Source organism: Apodemus sylvaticus, chromosome 10 (assembly GCF_947179515.1).
Source record: "Apodemus sylvaticus chromosome 10, mApoSyl1.1, whole genome shotgun sequence".
NCBI lineage: Eukaryota > Metazoa > Chordata > Mammalia > Rodentia > Muridae > Apodemus > Apodemus sylvaticus.
This window is the reverse complement of record NC_067481.1, coordinates 71,063,338-71,090,748: the sequence shown is the minus strand read 5'-3', so window position 1 is coordinate 71,090,748 and position 27,411 is coordinate 71,063,338. Positions and strand designations below refer to the sequence as shown.

The following is a 27,411-nucleotide window of genomic DNA, read 5'->3' as shown; positions in this document are numbered from 1 at the left end:
CAAGACCTGGTTTGAAGGGACTGGAAACCGAATGGATCTTTCAGACGGGCTGCTCTGTATTACTCCTGAGCCAGGGCCCCTGCTCGGCACGTGCCACGTTGTCCAGAACAGCTGAGCTTTGACCTAGACCCATTCATACTGGAAGCACAGATGACTGTCACAGACTCTGTGACACCCCCAGCCCAATGCTGTCAGCCCTACCACTTACTCAGGGCGCCAAGGACTGGGTTCAAGCAGCTTCTGGCCAGCTTTGCTGAGGTGCAGCCTGAAGGGCCTCACTTGGGTCTGTAGTGTAGAGCTACCTGTTCTCTATCCAAGAGACAGGATCCATGTGTGACTCATGCCTGTGTAAAGTAAGAATGTGGGGAACAGATGCCTCCCATGTTGTCTTTTTGAATGGGTGACGATAGGTAAGTGCTCCCCATTTTTCTCCATGGTGCAGATGTTTTTGAGATGTATTTCCTAGGCTTGCGCAAAGACTCATGCCACTGTAGTGCTCTTTCCTTAGTGCTGTCCTCCCCAAGAAGGCATCCTAGTGCTGGGTCTCCTTCCTTCCCTGTTCTGTATCCCTGCTCCTCAGAGTCCTATTCTCAGGTAAAGTATGTAACTGTACAGAAGCTCTGGGCTGAGGCTGTTTCCAGGGAGATTGAGGCTAAGTGTACCAGGCTAATAGAATGAGATCAATATTAAGTAGATGCCTACTCTGCAGTATAAGTTTTTTTTTTTTGGTGTTTTGTTTTGTTTTGAGACAGGGTTTCTCTGTATAGCCCTGGCTGTCCTGGAACTCACTCTGTAGACCAGGCTGGCCTCGAACTCAGAAATCCACCTGCCTCTGCCTCCCAGAGTGCTGTGATTACAGGCGTGCGCCACCACCGCCCAGCTCTTAAGTTTTAATCCTAAACCACTGCTACAATTAGCCTATGGAACAGCTGCATGCTGGTGTGGCAAGAACCCATCAAATTATAGGAATAGAGATTGAAGTCAGTACTATTTAAAAAAAATTATTTTTTATTAAAACCATTTCATTGCCCAAGGCACTTCAGTAGCTTTCACAAAATATGGGTTTTTTTGTTTGTTTGTTTGTTTTGTATTTTAAGTGGGTGAAGCGTGTGCTTTCGGAGCACCATGGCAACATAATCAGAAGAGAAGACAATCACACTGAACACAAAATACCCACCAATGTGACTTGACTGCAGCCAGCAACTCTGAGAGACCGTGAACACAATTTACATTTCTTTCTTGTAATTTTCCTCATGATTACACATCGTAAAAGGAAGAAGCATAGTGTTATTATTTTTGGCACTCAGAGCAGCTCTAGTGGCTAAGACTGAGAAGGCCTTGTATGTGTGCATATCAGCCAGGGTAACCTGGGGCTGAGAAACACAGGCAGTTCCCAAGTTTCTGCTAAGGGACAAATAGCTTGAGACACAACAGAGGATGACAAATAAACAAACCCCCAATGACAGTACTGGGAGAAGGAAGGGACACTCTGTTATCCACACATTTCCTTCAAGACACAGATAAGTGGCTAGCAGCCAGAATTCTGATTTACACAGCAGTGGAAGACAAGCCTTGGCCTCAACAGTAGATTTCTCACAGGGCCTGGACAAGCCCAGGACCCTGACCACACACACACAGTACAGCTGGCTGTGTGACTGAGCAGTTACAGTCCACACACTGTCTGCTTTATGTATCAGCTTCTGCCTTAGTTTCCTTTAGGGCTCCCCTCGATCTTGTGTTCTTCTGTTGTGGGTTAAAACAATCACAGTTAGGATTTTGGTAACTAGGTAAGATGAAAAATCAAACTTCCCATGGAATCACTTATTTTCTAAAAAGAAATTTTTGTTTCCTTCTGGTGCATCCTAGACAAGCACACTGCCACTGACTCACATGTATTCCCTTCTTGTAAGTTCTTCAGTTAGGGGAAAATAGACCTGCTGTTCTCTATGCACCCTTCTCAGGTATGCTAAAAGAACAAAGCATGTCTAGCAGATGTTTCTCACAGTCTTCCAAGTCCCACTTGTTCAAGAGACTCACTCATTCATTTCTTTGGAAGGCCCAAGTCCACCACTGATAGGATGTGCAAGCTGTCTGGCTAGCCTTGGAGGCTGGAGGAAGGTGACTCTCCAGGATAGATGCCCAATCCACGAGCATGTTAGACACAAGGTCAGTAGAACAGAAAAGCCCTCCCTCAGTCGTTGAGAGCATTTCTGACAACACGCAGGCTCCCGATCAGTTTTTCACCCTTCTGGATGGGGTGTTAGAAGGCTGTGCTCTTTAGGACTGTTGGGCTTTCTTCACCATCTTTTTGCATCCTTGTCTGGCTTTGGATTTGCCATTGTTTTATTCTATTAAAACAAGCAAAACAAATGTTAGTAACAAACTTTAAACAGATATCTGCCAGTATCAAAATAGCTAAACCATATCAAGAGAGAAAACAAAACAAAAGGCAAAATTTGATGTTTTTCTTGGTCTCTGTACTAAGTCAGAGCTGCTGCTTTCATGGGGACTCACAAGGACACCTGTCCATATAGGATCAGGTCATTGCTGTAGATAGCACCATGGTCAAGGTAGTCCAGGTATTTGTGAGACAGAGTATTCAGGGAGCACTACCTTAGGGAGCAGACCCCTAAGGACTGGCCAGTCCCATAACCACTGAATCCACAGTTCAGATAAAGGGGGGTCTCTTACCCTTTGACCCTTAGCATCTGGTCAATGGTGTCTGGGAGAGGGACGCCAAAGCTCTCTGGGAAGAACAAGGTGAGGATTGCTGTCAGGATGGTCAGACTTCCCATGAGGATATAAGGCAGGAAGCGGTCATAGGCACCTATGGTTAAGCAGAGGACCCAGGTTACAGTGAGACTAGGTCTCAGTTGGGCCCTTTATTCTCTCAGGACTCTATATAATGTTTACTGTCCTGTGGGTTCCAGTGGTTCCCAAAGCCTGGGCTGCCAGCATGAAGACTGGCATCTACAGAGTCAGAACCCAGACCTGGAACACATGTGCCCAGAGGTCCAGCAGTGTTTACACAGGACAAGGGACAGGTACAGGGGGACAGAGACAGGACAGCTGCAGGGTTTCCAAGCAACACAAGGTGCTTGCCCAGGACAGGAACAACTCTCCACCTCTGCGGATGTGTCACAGTCTGATTTACACTCTGGCTAGACTAGGTACCACCCAGTTAGAGCCATGTAGCATGCTTGCAAAGTACTTGCTCTCTCTGGACATTGGCAAGTCCTCTCCTGAGCTAGAGATATGCAGAGGAGGAGGAGCTGCCAGGAGGGAGTACTTCTCTGAACCACTGAAACTGCTGCCCTGCTGCATAAAATGTCAAAAGGCAGATCTTTACAGGGCATAAAACATCCTGTCAAGTGTGCCATGCAGGCCTCTATGCCACCTAGTCAGCAGGCTGAGACAAGAGGAGCAAAAGTTCAAGCCCAGCTCATACAACTTAGTGAGCTACTGTCTTGACAAGTACACTGAGGGCCAGGGAGACAGCTCAGCTGGTTAAAATACTTGCTGCTAAGCTTGGAGACTGGAGTTCCATCCCCAGGATCCACATGGTAGAAGGAAAGAACTGACTCCCTAAATTGTTCTCTGACTCCACAGATACATTAAATGAATGAAGTGTTTAAGTTATGGCAACTGTCTGTCAGACCTCTTGAATGGAAAGGATTCTCTTCGTGTTCCTGACTCTAAGAAAAATTCCTCCAGTAAAGTGCACTGCCTCTCTAAAGCATTTCTTCAGATGAAGAAATTGTACTTTGTGATGGAGGGTCTGGAGAGACTCAAATAGAAGCTCCCAGACGTCCTCATTCCCATCTAGCTGCTCTATGAGTTCCTTGACATTTGCAAATGAGTGTCCTCTCTACACTACACTTGGAAAGGAACCTTCTCCAGTCAGGGATCCAGTAACTGAAGCATCCTGCTAACCACAGGTGCTTGTCCTCCAGCTCACAGGAAGGTCACTTAAGAGCCTGTGTTTCATCGCTCCAGTGCACCATGGTACTTACCAAGGTAAACAAAGTAGGGAGACAGGATGCTGCCAAGGCGTGATGCTGTGGAGCTGACCCCCACACCCATGTTTCTGACCACAGTGGGGTAGAGCTCAGCTGTGTACACATAGACCATGGAATAGGCAGAGGTGATTCCAAACTTGCCCACCATCACCAAGGCAGTGGACAAGTAAAACAATTCTGGAGAGACAGAAAATTAGCAAAGGCAAGAGTGTCAGTGCAAATGTTCCCTGAGGAGTTCTCTTCCCTTTTCTCCCTGATTTTGGGTGGAGAGAGTTGGCCAGTTTCTGTAAAAAGGAGATTAGTAAAGAACAGGCACTTATGTATGTAAGGGTACATGTTCCTCAACCCAGAGGCCCAGACAGCAAGCGCCCTGTCGGCCCAGCCCAGCTTCCTTCCAGAAGTCATCCCGAGCTATGGCTGTGCTGCTTCAGCTCACCCTCATACTGAGGGCGCCATGGAATCACCTAAGGACCTGTGTGTGAATGGGGAGTTCGGTTCTAACTCGGGTCATGCTTGCAGTCTACTCAAGAAGTTCACAGAGCTGGGCTTTTGACGTAGCTCACTGGGCATCAGAGCTTTCAGCCAAGCCTGGAAACGTAAGTTTGATCCCCAGGATCCACACACTGGAAGGAGAGAACCAACACTTCCCACGAGTTGTCCTCTGACCTCTTCATGTGTGCTGGACACATCTCTCCCTTCTCCAAATAAATAAGCATAATAAAACAACAACTAGGGCTGGAGAAATGGCTCAGTCACTTACATTGGCCCCAGATTCCCTGATGGCCAAGGATGACCTTGAACTGATTCTCCCGCAGCTTCTTCTTGTGCTGGGATCACAGGGGTGACTTACCATTCCTCACTCTGTCTTCCCTATCAAATCTTCTGCAATGTTCTCCCTGACTTTCCCAAGGTGTTCTGTTATCTCATGTAAATTTTATTGAACGCCTCTTATTCAGGGTGCTACCCATGACTGCTCTTTAGATGAGCTGAATTTTCTTTATTTCTGTTCACAGATGGTAATAACATCTGCAAAGTACCAGCATCTGACTTGTCTTCTCCACCAGAAACAGACTCCATGCAGACCCACTCCAGCTATTCCTTGAATAAGTAAATAAGACAGAGCTAGTGGGATGACTCTCTTTTTTCTTTATTAAAGAGAGTAAAATATATATGAATATATTAACTTGGGTCTAGGGCTTAATTAACCAACATTAATTGGGAGATGTGTCCAGCACACATGTAGAGGTCAGAGGACAACTCGTGGGAAGTGTTGGTTCTCTCCTTCCAGTGTGTGGATCCTGGGGATCAAACTTACGTTTCCAGGCTTGGCTGAAAGCTCTGATGCCCAGTGAGCTACGTCAAAAAAACCAACCAATGCTTTTTTTCCACCAAACAAAGCCCAGGCCATGAAGAACACTCTGGTTTTGTGATACCATCTCTTGATTTTTAAGTAAGCATTGTACACATGCAGGACACATGATGGTTTTTGTTTGTTTGTTTGTGTTTGTTTTTTGTTTTTTCAAGACAGGGTTTCTCTGTGTAGCCCTGGCTGTCCTGGAACTCACTCTGTTACCAGGCTAGCCTCAAATTCAGAAATCTGCCTGCCTCTGCCTCCCAAGTGCTGGGATTAAAGACATTCACCACCACTGCCTGGCAATGCAGCACACATGTAATGGTCTTGACTGTATACACTTCATTAATAACCTGATTCAAGAAAGGGAAACACCAAAGACAGGTCTGTACACAAATGTGGTCCATACCTGAAGGCACCAGCTGCATGAAGAGAAGGACACTGCCACCCAGGAAGAGGGCAGCAGAGATAGAATATCGCCGCGGCAAGTACTGCAGCAGCAGCCAGGCCAACACGTAGGCTGGGACTTCAACAGCTGCCAACAGGAAGCAGTTCACATAGATGTCCCCATGCAAGTTAGGAGTGTCAAGAGAAAGTCCGAAATAGCCCACTGATATGGTTAGCCTGTAAGTGGGTACAAAGAAGAGAGTTGGAGAAGCAACATCCATCTCTCTAGACCCACATACCTTGACAAACTTTCATCCTGAGAAGTTCTGAACTGCTCTTGATGCAGGGAATGAGAGGGCAGTAGTAGACTCTACCCTGTGCCTTACTTCATAGCACAGTTGCCTTACTTCATAGCACAGAAGTAAGTTTCCCTGGCCACAATGAGGAGTGTATATATCCTTTGCTAGTGCTTCTTCAGAACATTCCATAAATAAAGTATCTCACTAAAAGAGCCTACATAATTCATACTGACTTAATCACTAGGGGAAAAGTACCAACATGCAATTCAACATTAAAATTCTACTCTGAAGCATTTGCAAAAACCCAGTCCCCTGCTGTATGTGCTCTCCAAACAGCAGCTGTAAGAAGAACTAGACTGGTTAGGGTAGGAGAGACGTGGAGGAGTAAGGGAAAATATAGAACAAACATTTGGAGAAGGACCCTCAGTATACTATTTGTGATCAGCCAAGAAGGGGCTGGCAGGAACTCTAGTGTGTTCTAGAAGGCGGAGCTCTCAGTGTTGAGGGAGGCTTCACTGTGTTTTCAACCACCCCATGCCTGACTCTGATACTAGTAGGTGTCCTCCACTGATGACCTGTACTGTACGGCAAGCCAGACTGTCTTTAAGACTGAAACATGTTACAGTGAAGGAAGAGACTAGGCTCATACGCACCGGGACAGCAGGAGAGTGGACGATTCAAAGTAAGCTGTATCTCAGGCTAGAAATCTGGAGTGCAGTCTCCAAGCAGGTCCTGTTCCTGAGGTGGATTCATGTGTGTTGCACTGCCTTTAAGGCATCCTGGACAATCTGACTCAACCCCAAACCAGAAAGCAAACTAGTTTATTTCTGCAAAGCTGGCTGAGTCCATCAGGAAGGATTCTGAGGGGAAGTCTATCCTCCACCATCTTTTTTTTTTTAAAGATTTATTTTATATATGTGAGTACACTGTAGCTGTCTTCAGAAACTCCAGAAGAGGGCATCAGATCTCATTACAGATAGTTCTGAGCCACCATGTGGTTGCTGGAAATTGAACTCAGGACCTCTGGAAGAGCAGTCAGGGCTTTTAACCACTGAGCCATCTCTCCAGCACCGCCTTCTCACCATCTTATCACCACTCATCCAGTAGACTCAAGGGTCTCCAATGTCCCAGGAGTCTGGCAGAAGCTACGCAGGTATCCTTGTTCCTCCCCTCTTGGTAGAATCATAGATTTCTTTCTGGTAACTGTGCAACACCTTCTCAGAAGATACTTGGAGAGAATATCCAGGCCATAGAATCGACTTCAGAACAGTCTATGAACATCCCAGAAGGGCCATATTCCACTTTATTGTTTCCAGAAAGCTCTTAGCAGCCTCTGGAACCTAAAGGATAACGTTTCTTCATTGAGGCCCTTCTTCAAATTCCCAGCTGTCCCAGCCAGAGAGTATGTGACATCAACAGAAAACATTTTTTTTTCCATTTTTCGAGACAAGGGTTTCTCTGTGTAGCCCTAGCTTTCCTGAACTCACTCTGTAGACCAGACTGGCCTCAAACTCAGAAATCCATCTGCTTCTGCCTCTCAAATGCTGGGATTAAAGGCATGTGCCACCACTGCCCGGATGAACAGAACAGAAAACATTTTTAAAAGGAACAGCTAGGCATGGGGTGGGGGTGGGGGTGGGGGTGATGCGGGGGAGTGATGGGAGGGGAGGGCTGTGTAGGGTGTGTGTGCATGACAGACAATGTGGACCCAGTATAGGGGAGCTCCCTTAGTCTCCATGAACACAGTAGAATTGCTGTCAGCTTCTTCCTGGCTATTTACCACAGATAATCTACTGAGAGAAGGGACAAGGGACAGGACAACTAAGGTGGGACCTGTGGGATTGCCTTGTGGAATCCCTAGATCTCAAACAGCCTCCATGATCATTTTCTCCTTTTCTGGGTTTCCTATTACATTAAAAACTGTTATGTCCCTGTGGCTGCCATCCATCACAAGGAGGAATCCTAGTATCATGTGATAACAGAGACTCCAGCTTTGGTCTGAAGCATGTCTGTAGACAAGAGTCCTGAGAGTGGGTAAGTTTCAGGCAGGTCTCACTTACGTACCACAGGATTATGGACATGATGGTGATGATCCTGATATTCCGTGTTCTGACCAGATCATAAATGAGGTGTGACTGAGGCTTCTTAGAATTTAAGTCTTGTAACTATAGGAAGAAAATAGGTATTGGTCTAGGACGGAGAACAAGTTGAAGGTGTGCCTCATACAGACACACACCTAGCACCCATCATCTTCGCTATCGACTTCTCAAGAGTTAGGGAGCATTCTAAGGTTCTTCATTGAGAAGACAGAAGTACAATGACTCAAGGGATGTCCATGGCCCCTGCAGGCTTAGTCAAGAGCAAACTAGAGTAAATGAGAAAGAGTAAATGAGAAAGGGTAAATGAGGAAGAGGTTTTGACAAAGAAAGGAGCACAGCAAAGGCAGAAGCCCAAGCTGACAGTTGCCTCACTGCATCAACCTGTCTGTCCTCATTGTCACTTCCCAGGGAGGCCTTGAGGTTGCCTAAGTAAGGCTGACTACCAACTCTCTTGGCCAGAGAGAACAAAGTGGCTGTGAATTTACTGAGCTAGTATGTAAGTAGAGTGAATGTTGTGAGTCCTCATGCTGTGTGTGTTGTTACTGGTCTATTTCCAGGAGAAAAAAAAATTCAAGTTGAAAAACAGGAAAACTGACCCACCCTTCACAAGGATTAACTTCCTATGAGATTCTAAACCACGTGTCTAATCACACTGCTGTTGCTTTCTTAGCTTGGGAGCTTGTTTCTACCAACTCAGCAGTTCAGCAAAAGGTCACCTTGGGACTCAAAGATTGCTATGAAACAACTACATTTCCTTAGTGATGCCAATGAGGCTTATGGGTTCACCCAGACTAACCCCTTACTTAAATGCCACCAAAGCCCCCTGACTTAAAAGGCCCTCATCCCTGCTTTCTGTGCTTCAGAGCCCTTCTGGGAATGATGAGTGACGCTGTCGGTGGGCTACCCCTTCAGGGAGATGCTGGTACTCATAACTTCTTGTCTGCTTATGACAACTGCTTCATCTCTTACAAGCTTCGAGTCCTCATCATTCCTAGAGCATCTCAAACATGCCTGCTGCTAACACTGCAGCACAGCTGTAGGCAGCTGTTCTTTCAAGCAGTCCCTTTTCTTCTCACATAAGAGACAAACCCCAGAGCTATATCTGCCTGCATCTGCAGTGTCAACCTCATGAGTCTGGGAAAGGGAACAGGAAGCAAGAACCAGGACCACACTAAGCCATGGCCTTAGAGTACATGAGAATGAGGAAGAGAAGTGGCAGTCAGAAAGAAGCAGGCTCCAGGATTGTGGGTAACAACTAATCGAGAGAGTGAACAGAGACAGAACACTGCTGAGTATAAATCTATCAGTGTTCTGATTATCTTTAGACAACAATCTCTGAGGCATAAGAGACAACTTCCCAAATTACTGGAGTTGATGAAAACCTCTTTCTTTCATGAAGAGTGTTTATTATTAAAAAGTAATTAAGCCAGGAATGGTGGTATATCATTTTAATCTGAACAGTTAGGAGGCAGAGACAGTCAGGTTTCTGTGAGTTTGAGGCCAACCTAGCCTCTGCAAAGATTTCTAGACCAAACAGGATTACATAGTGAGACCCTATCTAAAAAGGGGTATAGGGGGCATGTGGTTACAGCACACACCTTTAATCCCTGCACTAGGGAGGCAGAGGCAGGCAGATCTCTAAGTTTGAGGCCACCCTGGGATACAGAGATAGTTACAGGAGAGCCAGTGCTACATAGAGAAACCTTGTCTGAAACCCTGTCTGAAAAAACAAACCAAAAGAAAAAAAGAAAAAGAGGAAGGAAAATGAATGATGAAAAAATATGATTATCTTGAAGAGAAGTAAAGGAAGAATGGAAAAAAAGAAAAAAATTCCATTGGGAAAAGTAGTAAGCCCTTCCTCAGCTTCTTCTTCTTTTTTTTAAAGATTTACTTATTATATCTAAGTACACTGTAGCTATCTTCAGACACACCAGAAGAGGGTTCCAGATCCCATTACAGATGGTTGTAAGCCACACTGTGGTTGCTGGGAATTGAACTCAGGACCTCTGGAAGAGCAGTCAGTGCTTTTAACCACTGAGCCATCTCTCCAGGCCCCCTCCCTCAACTTCTAAGTATACATGCTTGTGTGTGTGTGTGTGTGTGTGTGTGTGCGTGTAGGCTATAGGTTGACCTGGGACGTCACCAATCACTTTTCTAGCTTATCTTTGAGACAGGGTCTCTCACTGACCGTCTGTCTGTCTGACCAGTAAGCCCCAGGGACCCTCCTCTCTCGGCTTCCCCAGTATTGGGATTCCAGTCACACTCAGCCATGCCTGGCTTTATAGTCTGGTCTTGTTGGATCTGAACTCGGGTCCTGATGCTTCTTTGGCAAGCACTACACACAGAACTGTCTCTCAATTCCAACTTCTGCATTTTGAAAACCCTTGCCTTAGGGGTGGCCATAGCTTAGGGAAGCTGTGCTGTACACTGCTGACCTAAAACAGTCAGTGGAACCTCCCGGCAGCTTGTACACGGTATTTACCTCACTTGGATCGAAGATAGTGGAAGGTGCAACAATCCCATTGAACTTGGCGGCTCTGCGGATGATCACCTCTGCCTCTTTAATTCGGCCTTGAGAGACGAGCCATCGGGGGGACTCGGGGATGAACCTGGAAGCACAGTGCAGTCTAGTGAGGCCTCCTGTTCTCTTGCTCTCCAGAGGCTGGCTCAACTACACATGGGAAATGAGGTTTCAGACAGAGGGGCAGGTGTGTGGAATGTCCGGTGCTCATGAGCCAGAAATAGAGATGGCCCAGTAACTACCTGAGGTATGAGCTCTGCTGAACACTGAAGTGGGCGAAACCTGAAGCATCCTCCTGTACATCCCCAGGGACCCCCCACTCTGGTTGGCGCCTGCATGTCTGCACTGGTGGTGCCCCCTTCCGGGCTTTAAGGAGACAGGTACTAGATGGGCTCCTGATGCCTGGCTTCTGCTGAGAGTCAGGCCCACCCAGATCCTGCTGTCTTCTACTCTGTCCCTGAGAGGCACGGGATCTCATGCAGGGACCACTTAGCCTCCATTTCTTCCTCACTCCACCTCTGACTTACTCATTAGACTTGTCAGTCTCTCTACACAAAACAGCATTGTTACTAAGGCTGGAGACTGGTGGTTATTTTCCTTATCCTTGTGACCAGGTAGCCCTCTCTCCTCTCTCATGATCAGGAACCATGATACATTGTTTCTTCTGCTCCCATTCTTCTCCAGGATACTCTCCCTGTGCAAGGGATGAGGATCTCACCTTAGTCTAGTCTGTTCTAAGGAGTAATTCCTGCCAGGATCCATTCTTGGCCTGGAATAGCTTTTGCTTTACCTGCCCAGTCTCCCTCTGGTGGCAGCACAGCTGGAGCTTGCCTCCCTCTGCACAACCACTTAGGGAAGCTCAATTTGGAGCTCTCCCTCTCTTTACTTCCCAACCCTCCTAGTCTGGGGCCTCAGCATCAAGCATCTACAGCCCAGGTCTTGCTGGGATCTGAGAACTTCCCAGAGGTTTGGCTGGTCTCTATCTGCTTGCAGCAAATTCCTAGTTCAACCTAGAACAGGGCAGAGGAAATGACCGCTTTTGTCTTGGGAGTTTGTACTATTTTGGCTTTTCTGAGTATGGAGAGATTTTATAAATTGACTTATAAATAATAAGCACACCCTTTTTCTGGGCTCTAGAATTGGAATTTGGGGGTTACTGCTGCCCTCTACTGGATATGACACAGAAGCTACCCCACAGGGTAAGCAACCCAAGGGCCAGGGCCACACTCACCACCAAAGAGCCCCACACAGCACCCCTGGCACAGTGAGAGCCAGCAGCAGCATCCTCCAGTCTCTGATGAAGTATGCAAACAGAGGCAGCACCATGAAGCCAAATGCATAAAATATGCAAACTCCTAAGGTGGCGAATATAATTCGAACTGACTTGGAAAGAATTTCTGTTCCTGTTCAAAACAAGGAAGAGTCAAGTTAACCATTAATTAGGGTTATTTCCTTATGACTCTTCTGTGATATCATTTTTAACATAGAGACAAGGAGGGAGCCAGAAGTAGCTCTGTGTTCAGAGTCTCTGCAAAGGGCTACATCTGAACTAAGTCTGCTCTGACTTGCTCCTGGGCTGTTTCTCTGAGGTCTCTAGGCATCAGTTCTATTATGAAAACATCTTCACCATCCTCAGACACATGCTAAAGAATGTTAGGCCCCTGTAAGTCCTTACACAAGGAAGAATTAACCAAAGGCAAAGTCACAACTAAAGCCACACATGCTAATTATTATCCTTTGTAGAAAAAAATGTTCTAGTGAACGTGAAAAGAAAATAATCCTTCCCATTATACAGCCAAAGGAACCCAGTGATCTGATTGGTTAGTGCAAAGTTCTTCTAAACAGAGAGACTAGAAGCTTTCCAGTGGGAGCAAGGTAGCTTGTCTGAGTCACATCCTTGAAGTGCAGACTCTGACCAAAACCTGAACTGGACTGCTCAGCTCCTTGGCAGACACTGATGGCCACCAGTGCTCTGCAGCGTCTCTTTCCTGGGGAGCCTGCCCATCACCTCCCCTCGGTGTGCCTCCTTCTTTCCTCAGACACCTAAGGCCTTTCCATGCAAGCCTTTAAAAAGGGAATCCTAGTTAATGACTGAAGTACTAATAAGGCTAAGAGGCCACAAGTCAGAGGCCACAAGACAACTGGATATCAGATGCCGAACCATTGTCAGGCTCAACTTCCCATCTGGTAAAGCAGGTTTATTTAGTAGGGAATTCTAGCTACGAGGGACATCACAACTTGTCTCCAGTAAAGTGAAACACAGGATCAAGTACTCAACTCCAACCTGATGTCCATACCCAGGACAAATGCTGCCACGTAGTTGGAGATCTGACCCATGCCAACAAGGACAAAAAGCACTGTAAACATCTCGAAGTTCACAGAGAAGACCTGCAGGAAGCTGAATCCAGTCTGCATGCCCATGGTCAGAAACAGCACATTCTTGCGACCAAACCTGGAGAGGAAAGGAGGGTCACAGAGAAGCAGCTGGGAGAGGCAGCAGCCACTGGCTCCCCTGAGGGGCTGTCTCCAACACAGGGACGGGCACAGGTAGTCCCACCCTCTCAGTCTCCATGCGGACATTGAATTCCATACTTTCCAGGATGAATGTGTAGTCTGGACACTCAGGCTACCTCAAAAGCAGTGCCACAATGATGCTAATGACTGCAGGGGATGGAAAGACATTTGTTACGTGTACATCCACATATCATAACAGTTTTTTAAAGCAGATAAAGCATAATTCATGGTAAGTGAAAACTGGTCATTTATCCTGACTTCCCCTCTGTCAATGATATGAATAACTAGAAATAGGTGTAGAGGAAGAATTTGTTATATAAGTGCTGAAAAAAGTGAGCAAAATGAGAAAAAATCTGGTGTCACCATTGCACAGCACCTCATGAACTGACACAGGCACTGTATGAGTGATTGCCAACCACATGATGCTGTTCTATAATCTTGTCAGAGACACTGACCCTGACCTAAGCCTATGAATGCATCTGCCTTTCTGCACTAAATCCTAAGAATAAAGGAAGAGGCTTAGGGGATATAAGATCACCTAGACCTGCAGCGGGAAATTCTACAGTGGAACTGCTCACAGTTCTTTAATAGATAAATCTCAAGGCAAAGAAAAGGGCAAAGTAAAAAACAACAACAACAACAACAAAAAAAAAAAAAAACAGAATAAATTAGACTAAAATTCATTAAATTAAATAAAACTTATTAAATTAATTAAATAAAATAATTTCATTATTTTATGTGCATGTATGTGTACCTAGTGCCTGGTGTATATACATCCCTGCTCCTGAGACTAGAATTACAGATGGTTATAAACTGACATGTATGTGCTAGGAACTGAATCCATGTTTTTTGGAAGAATAGCCAGTGCTCGTGAATGCTAAGCCATCTCTACAGTCCCAGGATAGTAAAATTTGTAAATGCAGAAGACAAAACTTGTATTGATAGTGGGGTAAACTTTGGTGGCAAATTCTTTCAGTCCTAGCACTTGAGAGACAAAGGTAGGTTGATCTCTATTTGTTCCAAGCCAAATAGGACTACATAGTAGAAACACATCTTTAATAACTATATGAATAAAAAAACTATCCTCTGTCCCCCTAAACACAGTAATTACATAAAAAAGGAGTTTGGGCAAATTAAAAGACTATCTCTGGAACTCCATAATATTGAATGATGAAACTGTGAAAGATCTAAAATCTGAAAGCATCAAAATGCTGAAAGCATAATTTTGGAAAAACTAATTTTATGTGTATAGGTATTTTTGCCTGTAGGTATGTCTGGGCATCATGTGCATGCCTGGTATCCTCAGAGGCTAGAAGACAGCATCAGATTCCCTGGAATTTGGAATCTATAACTGGGAATCAAACCCGGGTTCTCTGTAATTCCAGTCCCTAATTTAACCCCCCCCCCTTTTTTTGGTTTGTTTTTGTTTTTCAAGACAGGGTTTCTCTGTGTAGCCCTGGCTGTCCTGGAATTCACTCTGTAGACCAGGCTGGCCTCGAACTCAGAAATCCACCTGCCTCTGCCTCCCAAGTGCTGGGATTACAGGTGTGTGCCACCATGCTGGGCTCCAATTTAACTCTTGATGAGATAAACAAATCAAAACCAGAACAACAACAAAAACAACCAAACAAAAAACCCTCCATCAGCCACCCAAGGTTCTAGAGAAATGTTTATCTTTCACAAGTGCAGATGTACAAAAAGTATATCTCTTCTCTTACTGAGGAAGTTCCAACATAAAAATTGGAAATTATGTAAATAGGAAATATATAGCATAATGAATTATAGAAAACAATACTTGTACCTCAAAATAACCAGAGGAGATGGGTACAGCTCAGAGGCAGAGTGCATGCTGAGTACCCACAAAGACCTGGATTAAATTTCCATCATAAATGAAATGGAAACAAAAACAACTGCAAAAAGAAGACCTAGCACACAAAAATGTATATTATGGGATAGATCATGAGCAACTGCACAGAGGCAGCAGAGGAGTTGAAGACTGGCACCAGTACCTACAGTGTAGACTGCTGTCTGTGTTAAAGTAGCATATTTGGTCTTTTTGGTCATGGTTCTTTCTAGAGAATACATTCACATGCACTGTTTACATGATGGACCTCCTAAATCCACGCAGACTCACACACTAATCTCTTTGGGAAGCACTCTGATACACCTGAAATAAAGCTTTCTCGGGTTTCTAGGAATCCGTTCTGATTAACATGTTGCAGTTTTCCTGATTACCACAAAACATGCATCAATCCCTTCTTGGGATATAGCTTTCTACTTTCTTTACATTCTTCTTTACAATGAGAATCTCTTTTTGGAGGCTTTCTTTGGTGTGTGTGTGTGTTCTCCTGTGCACATGTGTGTATATGCATGTGGAGACCAGAGGTCAATCTCAGTGTTATTATTCAGAAGCTGTCCACATCATTTTAAGACAGGTTTCTCATCCATTAGGCCAGGATGGCTGCCAATGATCTCCAGGGAGCTCCTGTCGCTGCCCTTCAGTCACTGGGATTACAAAGGCATGCCATGCCACCCTGATATTACACGGGTGCTGGGGACTGAGCACAGAACTTCATGGCTGTGGGGCAGCTCTTCACTGACTGTGCTATTTCCCCAGGTTCAGGATTCAGAACTTTAAGTTTCTGTTTGTGATTTGGGGCAGGTTTAGGCTTTAGGGTTTGTTGCTTTGAACTATCCTATCCCTCTCCCGATTATGATTGGCACTGACATGGAAGTGGTTACTTGTGGGCGCTAACTTGGATGGACAAACACTAGATGGGCTTCTGAGGCAACAAAGCTCTCCTGCCTGACTTGCAGTTGTCGGGCCACCTCCATTTTGATCGAACTGTGATGAAAGAATAGAAAGTCATTTGGTAGGCGGTTAGGGAGTAGGAGGGTGGGGTGCATATGAACTAGAGGAGTGCATGTGGCAGTCAGAGGACAACATGCTATATAGGTCCTCTCCTCCTACCATGTGAGTCCCTATGACAGAACTCAGCGGGTTGAGCTTGGTGGCAAGTTTCTTTATTCCAAGCAATCTCTCCCACCCACAGACCTAGTTTGGCCACTTTTAGACTGTCAACAAAATGGCAAACATACATATTTACAAAACCAGGAAATACCAGTCTACTTATTCTTTGTGTTGAGCCTCTCATAATCCAGAAAGCTAGTTTAGTAATGTCACATAAGAGGCATGGCAATGTAAAATTATTTTTATTTCATTTGAATTTATATGCCAGGAAGAAAGCCTTACATTTATTCCATATAAAAAGTTACTGCTGGTACCCTAGACAACAAACTGAAGGCAAAAATCTATTGCCCCAACAGTTCTCTGGTTTGTTTTTCAACCTGGAACTCAACAGCAGTGAGCTCATAAGCCCTAGTTCTTCTCTGGGTGTGTGGCCAGGCTTGAGGGTGGTGCTGGGAGCTGCAAACAAGGACTACAGTCTGAACACAGCACTTTCAGTGTTTCCTTTACAGGCTAAAGAAGCTCACTAAATAGAAATTTCAGGTGCAAAAGCTAACACATACACTCAGAGAGGATGTTGAGGGAGGATTTCATTTATCCCAGGCTAGCCTCTAAGTCACTAAGTAATAGAGCATGACCATAAACTCTTAATCCCCCTGCCTCCATCTTCTAAGTGCTGAGATTGAAGATATATACCAAATGTAGGGTTTCATGCAAAACAGTTAAATACTTCATCACCTGAGCTACATCTCTTGCCCCAGACCTCAACTACAGTGGACTTTTTTCTATTCCTAAGCCTCTGGTCTAGACTTTAACACATCACAGGTTTTCCTGCCCATAGTGTTCTTCTTCTACCTATCTGACACCAAATTTCTACTCATCTTTCAACTCTCATCTCACACTTTGCTTCTCAGTAAATCTTCTCCTGACCCCTAATGGACACTTCCTTGGCACTCTGACCTTCCCTGGTATCATTTCCCGTGGCCAAGGAAAACAATCATTTCTTCAGTAAGTTGAATCTGTCTATCTGCTTTGCCAAAAGGCACATTCTAGGTGAGCAGAGATCTTCAGCAGTAGTCCAGAAAACCTGAGGAGCAAGGAGCCCTGGGCCTCAGTGTAACTTGCTACTTGCCAACTACATATCCTGGGCACATAAATTAACCACCATGTTTTACTTGCCCCACTTACAAAATGGAAATAACAGTTCCTATCAGAGGGTGTGAGGATATAGTTACCTATTTGGGTTTTAAGGTATACTGTACTTAGAACCAAGCTTGGCACATATTACATGCCACATATTTGCTAAATAAACAAAAGCAATCAATTAATGCTTGTTACGGGATTAAGAGAAGTATCCTTCCCGAACAGGGTGGTACCTCAGGCTCAGCCAGCGCCTGCAATCCATGGTCTCAGCCTACCGACCTTTATAATGTAAATGGTGTCTGTGGAGTATTTTTTATCACTAGATAACTGCAGAAAAATAAATCTAATGAGATATGCAGATATGAAAGTTTTCATTAACTGAGAATGGTAGTACATCCTTGTAATTCTGACAGGAGGAAAGTGAGGCAGGAGGATTGATATAAGTTTAATATCAATCTAGTCTAAATAAATAAACAAGAATTAGAAAGTTCAGAAAGATAGCTCAGTAGGTAAAATCTTTGCTATATAAGCCTAATGATCTAGTTGGATCTTTGGAACTAATGTAAAGGGTGTCTCCTAACCTGCAAATATATTTTGTTGCTTGCACAGGTCTTCCTCATACACAAAAAAAATAAAAATTAAGAAAACAACAAAAAAATTTTCAGTAATGATGTGAGATTGATCCACAGACGTAAATATGCAATCATATAACCCCAGAGTATGAGACAGAGCAAGCTTTGCTTCCCGGACAAGATGACTTTCTGTCTCAGCTTGGACTTCTCCACGTACCCCTAGTCGGCCAGAAGGATGCTGCAGCACCCTCTACTGCAGTGGCTCTCAACCCTCCTAATGCTGGGACCCTTTAATACAGTTCCTCATATTATGGTGACACCCTGTAGTGGTTTGAATAGGTTTGGCTCCCACAGACTCATGTGTTTGAATGCTTGACCCACAGGGAATGACACTATTAGGAGGTGTGTCCTTGTTAGAATAGGTCTGTCTCTTTTGGAGGAAATGTGTCATTGTGGGGATGGGCTTTGAGAGCTACTAGTGCTCAATTTCTCTGCCCAGTGAGGAAGAGGCAGTCTCTCCTGGTTGCCTTTGGATCAAGATTTAGAACTCTCAGTTCTTTCTCTAGTAGCATGTCTGCCTGGATGCTGCCATGGTTCCTGCTATGATAATGGACTGGATCTCTGAAACTCTTAAGCCATCCAATTAAATGTTGTCCTTCATAAAAGTTACGTTGGTCATGGTGTCTCTTTATAGCAATGGAAACCCTAACACTACCACCAACAATAAAACTTTGTTGTTACATCTTAACTGTAATATTGCTACTGTTAAGAATCATGATTACCCCTCTGATAGGGGTTGTGACCCACAAGTTGAGAACCTGGCTTTCCTGGATCTAGGAGTATACTATCAGCGCCACCATGGTCAAGTGATCTCTGCTGATCTCAGCTGTCTGTGACCCCAAAGCTCCAACTAAAGGGACTTAACATAATAGACCTTCTGAGAACTTCACAGTTCTTGATTAAATAACAATAAAGACAATAAACCCTCATAGACAATCTCTATTTTTTTGTTTTTTTGGGTTTTTTTGTTTGTTTTTTACAAGACAGGGTTTCTCTGTATAGCCCTGGCTGTCCTGGAACTTACTCTGTAGACCAGGCTGGCCTTGAACTCAGAAATTCACCTGCCCCTGCCTCCCAAGTGCTGGGATTAAAGACGTGCGCCACCACCGCCCGGCGACAATCTCTATTTTTATTGTTGCCTTTAGTTGCTGAGGCAGATTCTCCCTAAGTAGGTCAAGATGGCCTGAACTCTCAATTTTTTGGTCTCAGTCATCTAAGTAGTGGGATTAGAGGTATGCACCCACTAATGTTCAGTCTCTCCCACTACTTAAATTTCAAGGATTTTTTGATTCTCTAAGCCATTTATAGGCCTTATATAAAATCTTTAAAATTGTATAATACCATGCTTGTAACAAATAACATTAATTCTTTTGGTCATATAGTAAGTGCCATATCCTCAGTCATTTAGCTAAGGGACACCCGAGCACATCATTACAGTTATGATGTAGCACTATTAACTAGTGAGATCTCTTTCTTCTCTTACCTTGTTCAGAGCCAGAACCCTATCTTCAGACTATAGAGGTGGCCATCATGGTATTGCTTAATGTTCTACAATACAGAGCATGTACACATGTGTAGGGTCAACCCCCCTCTCCCTCTCAGGGATAGGAGTGTGCTTTAATCTCCTAGGGAAGATTAGTCCCTAAGAGACTATACTAATATCCAGACTAGTGCAGAAGTCAATTTTGGCAAAGGAACTGGTCATTGAACTGTGGGTACACATGGCTCAACTGACTCAGGTTTCTCTGTTCAGTGAGGATTATGAAATAATGTGGGAGGTTGTTGGCCCATTTTACTTGATATGGAAAATCTATGCTAGACATAGATACTGTTGCTTCTGAAATGCATGACCTTGGGCTAAGAGAACATCATCATTTGAAGTCAAGTCCAGGTATATACTCCTTGATAAGTACTGGACACCTTACCTGTCTGAGAGCTGTCCTGAAATGAAGGAGCCCATCAGCACACCCATGAAAAACAAGGAGGTGGTGAGTGGGGCTTTCCAGTCATCCTTACACACCAGGTCCCACTGTAGGAGGAGCAAAGGGATGTATCACTTACTCTTTTCTGAACTGTAAGGCTTCTTGGAAAATGAACTGGCATACCCTTCATCCCCGAATGTTCTGACTATAGATGATCACTGATCTAGGCAATGACTCACCTGGGCAGCAATGCAGAGAAAGCAGGTGGCCTCTCCCTCTCCACCTTATCTTTCATAGAATAAGTAGGCTTCTGTGTCTTGATTCAACTCAAGGAGAGGAGAAGGGCAAGCAGCAGCACTCTACCAAGACAGACACTGATCTCTAGTCAGCTATGACTTTTGTGCATGCTGGGAGGTGGACAAATGTTCCACACATGGCTGCTAATACCAAGGCTGGGAATGGTTGGGCTCATAAAGCTTAAGGAACCAATAATGCTAAGCAGCTTCTGTGTCATAGACAAAATTATGGCTACTGTTCTTCTTAGATATGATAAAATGTATTGCTTTGACTACAACAAAGATGACATGAAGGATAAGTTGCTGTAAGTTGTTTATCAACATGTCCTATGTGATGGTTGAGGACTGATACCTCCAAGGTAGACAAGAAAGCCACTCAGAGGGCTGGCTTGTATCTGAGTTGGTAGAGTGCTTGCTTAGTATACATGAAGCCGTGGCTTCAATCCCCAGCACGGCACGAACTAGGTATGGTGGTTCATGTGTATAATTGGGAAGAAGAATCAGAATGTCAGTGTTTAAGGTCAGCCTTAACTACAAGTTAATATCAAGGTTAACCTGGGCTACATCAGACCATGTCTTCAAAAAGGAAGTAGGAAGTGGTAGAGGAGGAAGAAAAGAAAAGAAAAGGGAAATGTACACAGGATTCTGAAGTCAAGTTCTAAAGTTGTGGACCTAAGTAAGTCTCCCAAATATACTTGCAAGCTAGATACCATGTGGAAACAGGTCAAATTGCTCTATAGGCATGGTAGCATCTTTCTGGCTTTCATATCACCTGCTTGATTTATCCTGTCCCTAGTCTAGGTAAGAGGATAACTCAATGAAGTAACTATGCTGTCATCTACAACTGACAGTGCCTGACAACTCTAAGTGTCTGGTTGTGATGGTTTGTACCCGGGAGTGTCATTATTAGAAGGTGTGGCCTTGTTGACTATGGGTGTGGGTTTTAAGACCCTCATCCTAGCTGCCTGGAAGCTAATATCCTAGCAGCCTTAGGATGAAGATATAGAACTCTGTTTTTTCTGTACCATGCCTGCCTGGATGCCACCATATTCCCACCTTGATGATAATGGACTGAATCTTTGAATCTATAAGCCAGCCCCAATTAAATATTGTCCTTTATAAGACTTGCATTGGTCACAGTGTCTGTTCACAGCAGTAAAACCCTAAATAAGACACTGGCTTACATTAATATTTGTCTCGTTGTGGCCACATGGAGCCTGTGAGTAGAGTGAGGAACGATAAGAGGGCTCAAAAGTATAGGGTGGATCAACTTTCATATGTAATATAGTAGGCTTTTAGACTTGGCCTAAAATTTTTTGGAGGGGTGGGATGATAGTCAAAGTTAAGTACCCCTGACTGATGAGCTTACCCTTGAACCTAGTATTCCTGTACTCATCTGGCTACTCAGCTATAACTAAAGCACTGGAAGATCAGATCATCAGTGTTTCTACTCAGTGGGTGGATAGGTAGTACTTGGCCACGAGTCAAGCTTCATGGCTGGAGAGCTGTAAGAGGAAAACCAAACTTTGAGAATCTAGAACAGCTATGACCTGGGATCTATGCTTCTTTCTAGTCAGAAATGTGCCTCTCTAGTAGTAATAGGCTCAATGGTATATTAATATAGCTGTCAAATATTTCAAACTGTCCATTGAGGTAGACTCTTCATCTCATTTATATCTCAAGCAAACTGTTAAGCTTTCCCCCACCCCAGGATCCATGCACTTCAAACACGTGCATGCAAAACACTCATATACATAAAAATAAATCTTTAAAACACCAGCTACTAAGGTGTTTTTAAAGGAATAAAAACATATCTCTTGTTATTTAATGCATATGTACTGTATCTGTATGCATATGTATATATGAATGTATGAATATATGTATATATGGAGGCTAGAGGAGCATGTTGGGTGTCTGCTTTATTCTTTTAAGACAGGGTTTCTCACTAAATAATGTAGCCATGTCTGGCTTTCCTCTCTCCCTCTCTTTACCCATCCCTCCTGCCAGCTCTTTTAAGACTAGGAGTCTCTGTGTAGCAATGGCTGTCCTGGAACTCACTTTGTAAACCAGGATGGTCTCAAACTCAGAGACCTGCCTGCCCCTGCCTCCTGAGTGTTGGGATTAAAGGTGTGTTCCACCATTGCCTGACTACATTGTGTGTGTGTGTGTGTGTGTAAGGGCATACATCTGCTTATGTAAGTGTATGCCACATGTGTATGCTTGCCTCTGCAGATGGAAGAAGGTATTGGATCCTCTGGAGCTCTAGTAACAGCTGGTTGTCAATCACCCATGGGTACTAGAAACTGAACTCAGGCGAGCACAAAGTGCTCTTTACGACTTAGAAATCTCTCCAGCCCTAACCTTCTTTCCTTCTTTCCTTTCTTCTTTCAATGTGGGAGCTGGGATCCAATGTCAGATCTTTATGCTTGTGCAGCAAGCACTTACTTAGATATCTCTCCAGCTCAAAGAAGTATATCTTTTGGCTTTATATGTAATGAGAATTACTTTCCAACTATGTGAAGAAAGGGAGTAGGGCAGAAAAGGGGGTGGTATAGTCTCCAGGAACTAAATGTTCTTATATCGGTGAACTAGCTGGAAAAGTGATAGGATTTGTGCCCAACAGGCAAAAGTCTTCCATGCATTGTACCTACTGTGTTTGCATCAGTGACCACGCATACTAGAAGGTTATCAGTTAGTACTGAAGGCATTAATTTCTAAAACATTTTGTTCAGCTTTCCACTAAAATTAATGATGAATCCTAGCTCTGAGAGTTTGTAGTCCCATCATTTAGGAGCTAGAGGTAGGAAGATCACTTGTCATCAGCCAAGGCAATGCAGCAAGACTCAATCTCCAGAATAAAATTGAAAAAACATAAATAGTGGATCCTTACCTCAGGACTCTCAGAAAAAGAGTAGTATTTGCTATAAAATATAAAAGCCTCTATTGTGCCCATAGTGCCCTGAGCAGAGGAATGACCTGGGAACTATAAAATGTATGGGTGAGTGGATCAATGAATAACAGGGCCACCGTCCTTCAACATTATTTCCTACAGGTTTAGGCACCAGGCTTAGCTGCCCAAAGCCCAGATGAGCCCCACACTTCAATCTTTAGAATAAATTCTTTTCTTTGTTCTGACTCTTGACTTTGCGTCACTATTGTGAGTAAGAGAGGGACTCAGTCTGATTGCTTCCTGCCGGCTGTGTCTAAGTGTGCATGCACAAGGGACCGGGGTCCACAAGTGGCTACTTTGGTTTGTCATGCAGCTGCAAAGGCAAAATTGAGGGTCTGTGATTCTCCAGAGAGAGGGGAGGGGAATGTAGACGGGCTGAGGGTGGATGACTGGTGGATGGCTACCACAGGCAGGCAGGCAGGCAGGTCCTGGCTCCAGGTGTCTCTTGCCTCTGTAGTTCAGACTCAGGTCAGCCCAATCACCTAGGGTGCTAGGAATTTTCATCCAGGTGAGTTGTAGATAACAGTGGGAAGGAATTCCCATTTTCCCAGATGATCTAAGCAAGAGACTTAGGGAAAGCAGAGACACGGTGTAGGACAATGAACAATGCAGAGTCATGTCAGACCGCAGCTGAAGGAGTCCTAAGTCATAGGCACCAGAAAGCTATAAAGAAAAGTTGGCTGAGTTTCCATGAAACCACAGAGCAGGTGACCCAGGAACCTGAGAAATCACCCAGGTTCTCAGAGAAAGGAGCAGTCCTGGATTCAGAAGTATAATGCAGTAGGACTGAGGTTTCTAGGTGAGCCTGGGTGAGCAAGGAACAAACAGAGAGACCAGCCTACAAGCATGTAGCTCACCAGACTTTCCTGCAACACAGACACTCAGCTCTCTGACCTCCTAAGAAGGGTCTCTTTCTTTTGTCCAACCCCACTGCCTGGTTTTAGACACACACAGACAGAGCCAAGCTGCAGTCAGTGGGGCGGAGAATCACACTTCCCTTAAACATTGCAGCCAGTCTTGTGGCCCAGGTTTCTTTTTTGTCCATCAGTTAGTTCTTAAGCCTTCTAGAAAGGTTCATAATTTATTCACTCACCACTTCAATAAAAAAGTTCTGGTAAAAGATCTCCCACATCCAGCATCCTGTCAAGATCAAGGAGACACAGAAACCTAATCTATTGCAAAGTTTAGTACTTTCTGTATGTAATGTAACTTGAAAGGGAAAAAACCTCCGCTTTCTGCCAAAAGAAAAAAAAAAAAGAAAGAAAGACAAGAGGAATTCAATTAACAGTGTACTTAAAAGACCTCTATCCTTGATTTGGGGCAGAGGGCAAGTTTAGAGACATTTAGCAGGCAGGGAGCTGACTAGTTGCAGTTGTCAGCAGATCAGGTCTGGGTTGAAAGAAAACAGATCTTGGTTCAGAGTGTTAATGCAGTAGCATTCAACAATGTCTGTTCATCTGAGTGGACAAGCTTTGAACTTCAAGACAGGCATTCCAGTATTTCCAAAGAAAAGAGCTAAGTAAAGTATTAAACTTGCCTCCTGCAAAGACTGCTGACCTGGAAGTAGGTGAAAGGGCATATAACTCTTACGAAACTGCTAAGGCAGCTCAATAGCATCCAGATTCGTTGAAAAATAAATAAATAAACACTGACATTGCTAATGCAGTGGTCAAAAGAATCTGGACTTTTGCTGTTCAGCCAGCCTCTGGGGAGCTGAACAGTACGCTTTCACCCTCAGCAGCCAACACGATGACAGTGAAGCAGGGCAAATGACTAGAGAAAGCCCAGCACTCTCAAGGTCAGGCTAAAACTAAAGACAGTGACAGGAAGCTGCTTCAGATTTCAACTGCCCCTTCTTTGGGCAGCCACAGCAGATTTCAGGAATTGGTGTGTCAACCCCAATAGCCTCTGCCATTACTTACTTGCTTCCAAGCACTTATGAGTTTGGAGCTCAGGATGTAGAACAATTGAAAATCCCTTCTCTGTGGACTCATGGGTCAAAAGCACTTTGCTATCTAACTCAGTAAATAAATTTTTTGTTGTTTTGTTTTTCAAAATAGGACTTCCCTGTGTAGCTCTGGCTGTCTTAGAACTCACTCTGTATACCAGGCTGGCCTCCAACTCACAGAGATCTTCCTGCCTCTGTCTCCTGAGTACTTGAACTAAAGGGGTGTGTTCCATCACAGACCAGCTTCAGTCCTATTTTGTTAGGAGCTTCAGTCCTATTTTGTTAGGTAGTGATGCCTGGTCCTGGCACTTAAGTTAAAAATGCCGGATGGAGCAGATTTCATTCTTACTACTTATTTATGGAGTAGGTAAGTGCAGGTTTGGACACATCTAATTGTAAACACCCAAAGGAAACAAGCAGTGACTCTTGAGGGAAACTCTCAGACTACTCTTGAGGAATGACAACTCCTTGATGAAAAATATACCTGAGGGCCCCTGTAAGGAGGGACACTCAGTCTATACCTCCAGGAGACTTAGATGCTAAACAGGTATTCCTAGCTTTTCCCTACTGCTCCTGAAAGCATTTCTTGCTGTTGGATCTAGACCTAAGGGCTAAACTCACCAAGAAGCTATCTCCTCCAGAAAGCCTAACTGGTCAATCCCAATCCCTGATACACAATGAACCAGTTGCTCAATGCCATCACAGAACATTCTTTTCATATTCTGCATATTTAATACTGCCGAGACTCCAGGAAATTACAGTTGGTGCTCAAGTCCCCAAACACATCCACACCTACTATTAAACAGCCTGCCACATCCTCAGCTGAGTGACAGAGAAGCGTCAAAGTCACCCAAGAATAAAGTGTGAGGGGATGAGGAATTAGGTTTCCATTGCTCTTCAGAGGTTATTATATGCCTTGCCTAACCTCTCCAGTGATCTTGTCTCAGAATACTGTGGAAAAGACTCCATACCAACAAGTCACTCTGGATAGATAGATCTGCAGACACTTGGTTCCTCAAAAAGCAACAATCCATTGCGGGCAAAAGGAAACAGTTTGCCATGGGGCATGGCAAGACTTCATTTTGAAGTGAGGATAGGTGAGGAAAAGATTGGTAATTACAGAAATGGTAGAGAGTTTGGAACACATGTTTCTTTAACTTTAAAAGGTTCTGCAAAGAGTATTTCCTTTTTGAACAGAGGCTAAACTTGTGGCCTCTTCTCTGGAGCAAGCCTGTATCCTGCCCCTCTGAATCACATCACTATCTTGAGAAAGTCCCAGCACTCAGGGTTTCATGGCATGTCCTAGGGGCGTGATCCTATGGACCGATCGCCTGCCTGACACTTGTACTCTCGAAGTCATCTCATCAAATATCCCTGGGCCACCTGACTGGAGGATGCTCATCAACCTGTGCGTCGGACGAAGGGCTACAACCGTCGTCCGCGATGTCACCAGACCCTGACAGGGGGCTGCCACCTACCTCTGTCACGATGGTGGCCAAGAAGACGTCCTTGTCATACTCCCAGCCATCCAGGCAGCCCTCCTGCTCCACCTGCTCCAGGTCCACGTCCCGTCCCGGCTCCAGCCCCAGTTCAGAGAAGTTGGCGATGGTGGCCAGTCGGTAGCGGCGGCATTTCTGGAGCACCTGATGTCCGTCCTTCGTCTCCAACGGGATACTGTGGTTGCGCCACGCGCTGCTCAGATTCACGGTGTGAGGCACAAGGCAACGGTGCTCCGGGGTCCCGGCCAGGAACACGATTGACATACCATTGAAGCCATTGGGGATGATGCTGGCGCTGAGCAGGAAGAAGATGAGGCGCTGGAAGGGCCCCCACTCGCCCAGGAAGGCGGTCACCTCGTCGTAGTCCCGCATGCCGTCCTCAGCCTCCCACTGCGCCTGTCCGGGGATATGGGGATACCGCGGCGCGGGAGACGAGGTGCTGAGGGCCTCTGCGAGTGAGGCTCGTGAGTTCCCACCGACGCCTCAGACTCGGCCACCGCCAACTTTACATAGGGCCTGAGGCCGGGGCGGGCTCTGGGCATGGGCCTGGGCCGCAAGGCCCGCCCCGCCGACCCGGCTCCGAGGCGCGGCACGGCGGGGGCGGGGCAGGGGCCTGAGTGACGCACGGTGGGCGCCGGCCATCGGCCGCGCGTGCGCCTGAGGCGGAGCCAAGCCAGGACTCAGAACTGGCTGGGCGGTACAGAAGGCGGGGCTGAACCTGGCTTCCGAACTGTGAGAGAGGGGGTGTGTGGCTTCACTCGACCACGCCCCTCTACGGGCCTGGGAGTTGGGTGAGCGCTTCTAGTTCCGCCCAGACTGAGGTGGAGCGTCTGTGAGCCACGCCCCGAGCAGGTCCGCTCTAG

General features: G+C 45.1%; 2 protein-coding genes across 5 annotated transcripts in view; one reads left to right on the top strand and one right to left on the bottom strand.

Annotated features, from left to right (window-relative positions):
• Window positions 1-27,411, top strand: part of Kif3a (kinesin family member 3A) — a 315,458-nt gene that overhangs the window by 278,871 nt on the left and 9,176 nt on the right. The gene's annotated exons all lie outside the window — the stretch shown is intronic.
• LOC127695261 (solute carrier family 22 member 5) lies at window positions 989-27,143 on the bottom strand. 4 transcript variants are annotated; one of them, XM_052197286.1, is made up of 10 exons: window positions 26,528-27,143; window positions 19,859-19,962; window positions 12,974-13,128; window positions 11,908-12,079; window positions 10,638-10,764; window positions 8,121-8,221; window positions 5,780-5,994; window positions 4,014-4,196; window positions 2,692-2,827; window positions 989-2,348 (listed from the first exon to the last, which is right to left on the bottom strand). In XM_052197286.1, exons 1-10 carry the CDS (start codon window positions 26,918-26,920, stop codon window positions 2,261-2,263), a joined length of 1,674 nt encoding a protein of 557 aa, XP_052053246.1. In that variant the 5' UTR covers window positions 26,921-27,143; the 3' UTR covers window positions 989-2,260. The 4 variants fall into 4 exon arrangements, with proteins under 4 accessions (XP_052053246.1, XP_052053247.1, XP_052053250.1 ...); XM_052197287.1 differs by lacking the exon at window positions 19,859-19,962 and having other exon boundaries at window positions 26,528-26,626; XM_052197290.1 differs by lacking the exons at window positions 19,859-19,962; window positions 26,528-27,143 and having other exon boundaries at window positions 12,961-13,049.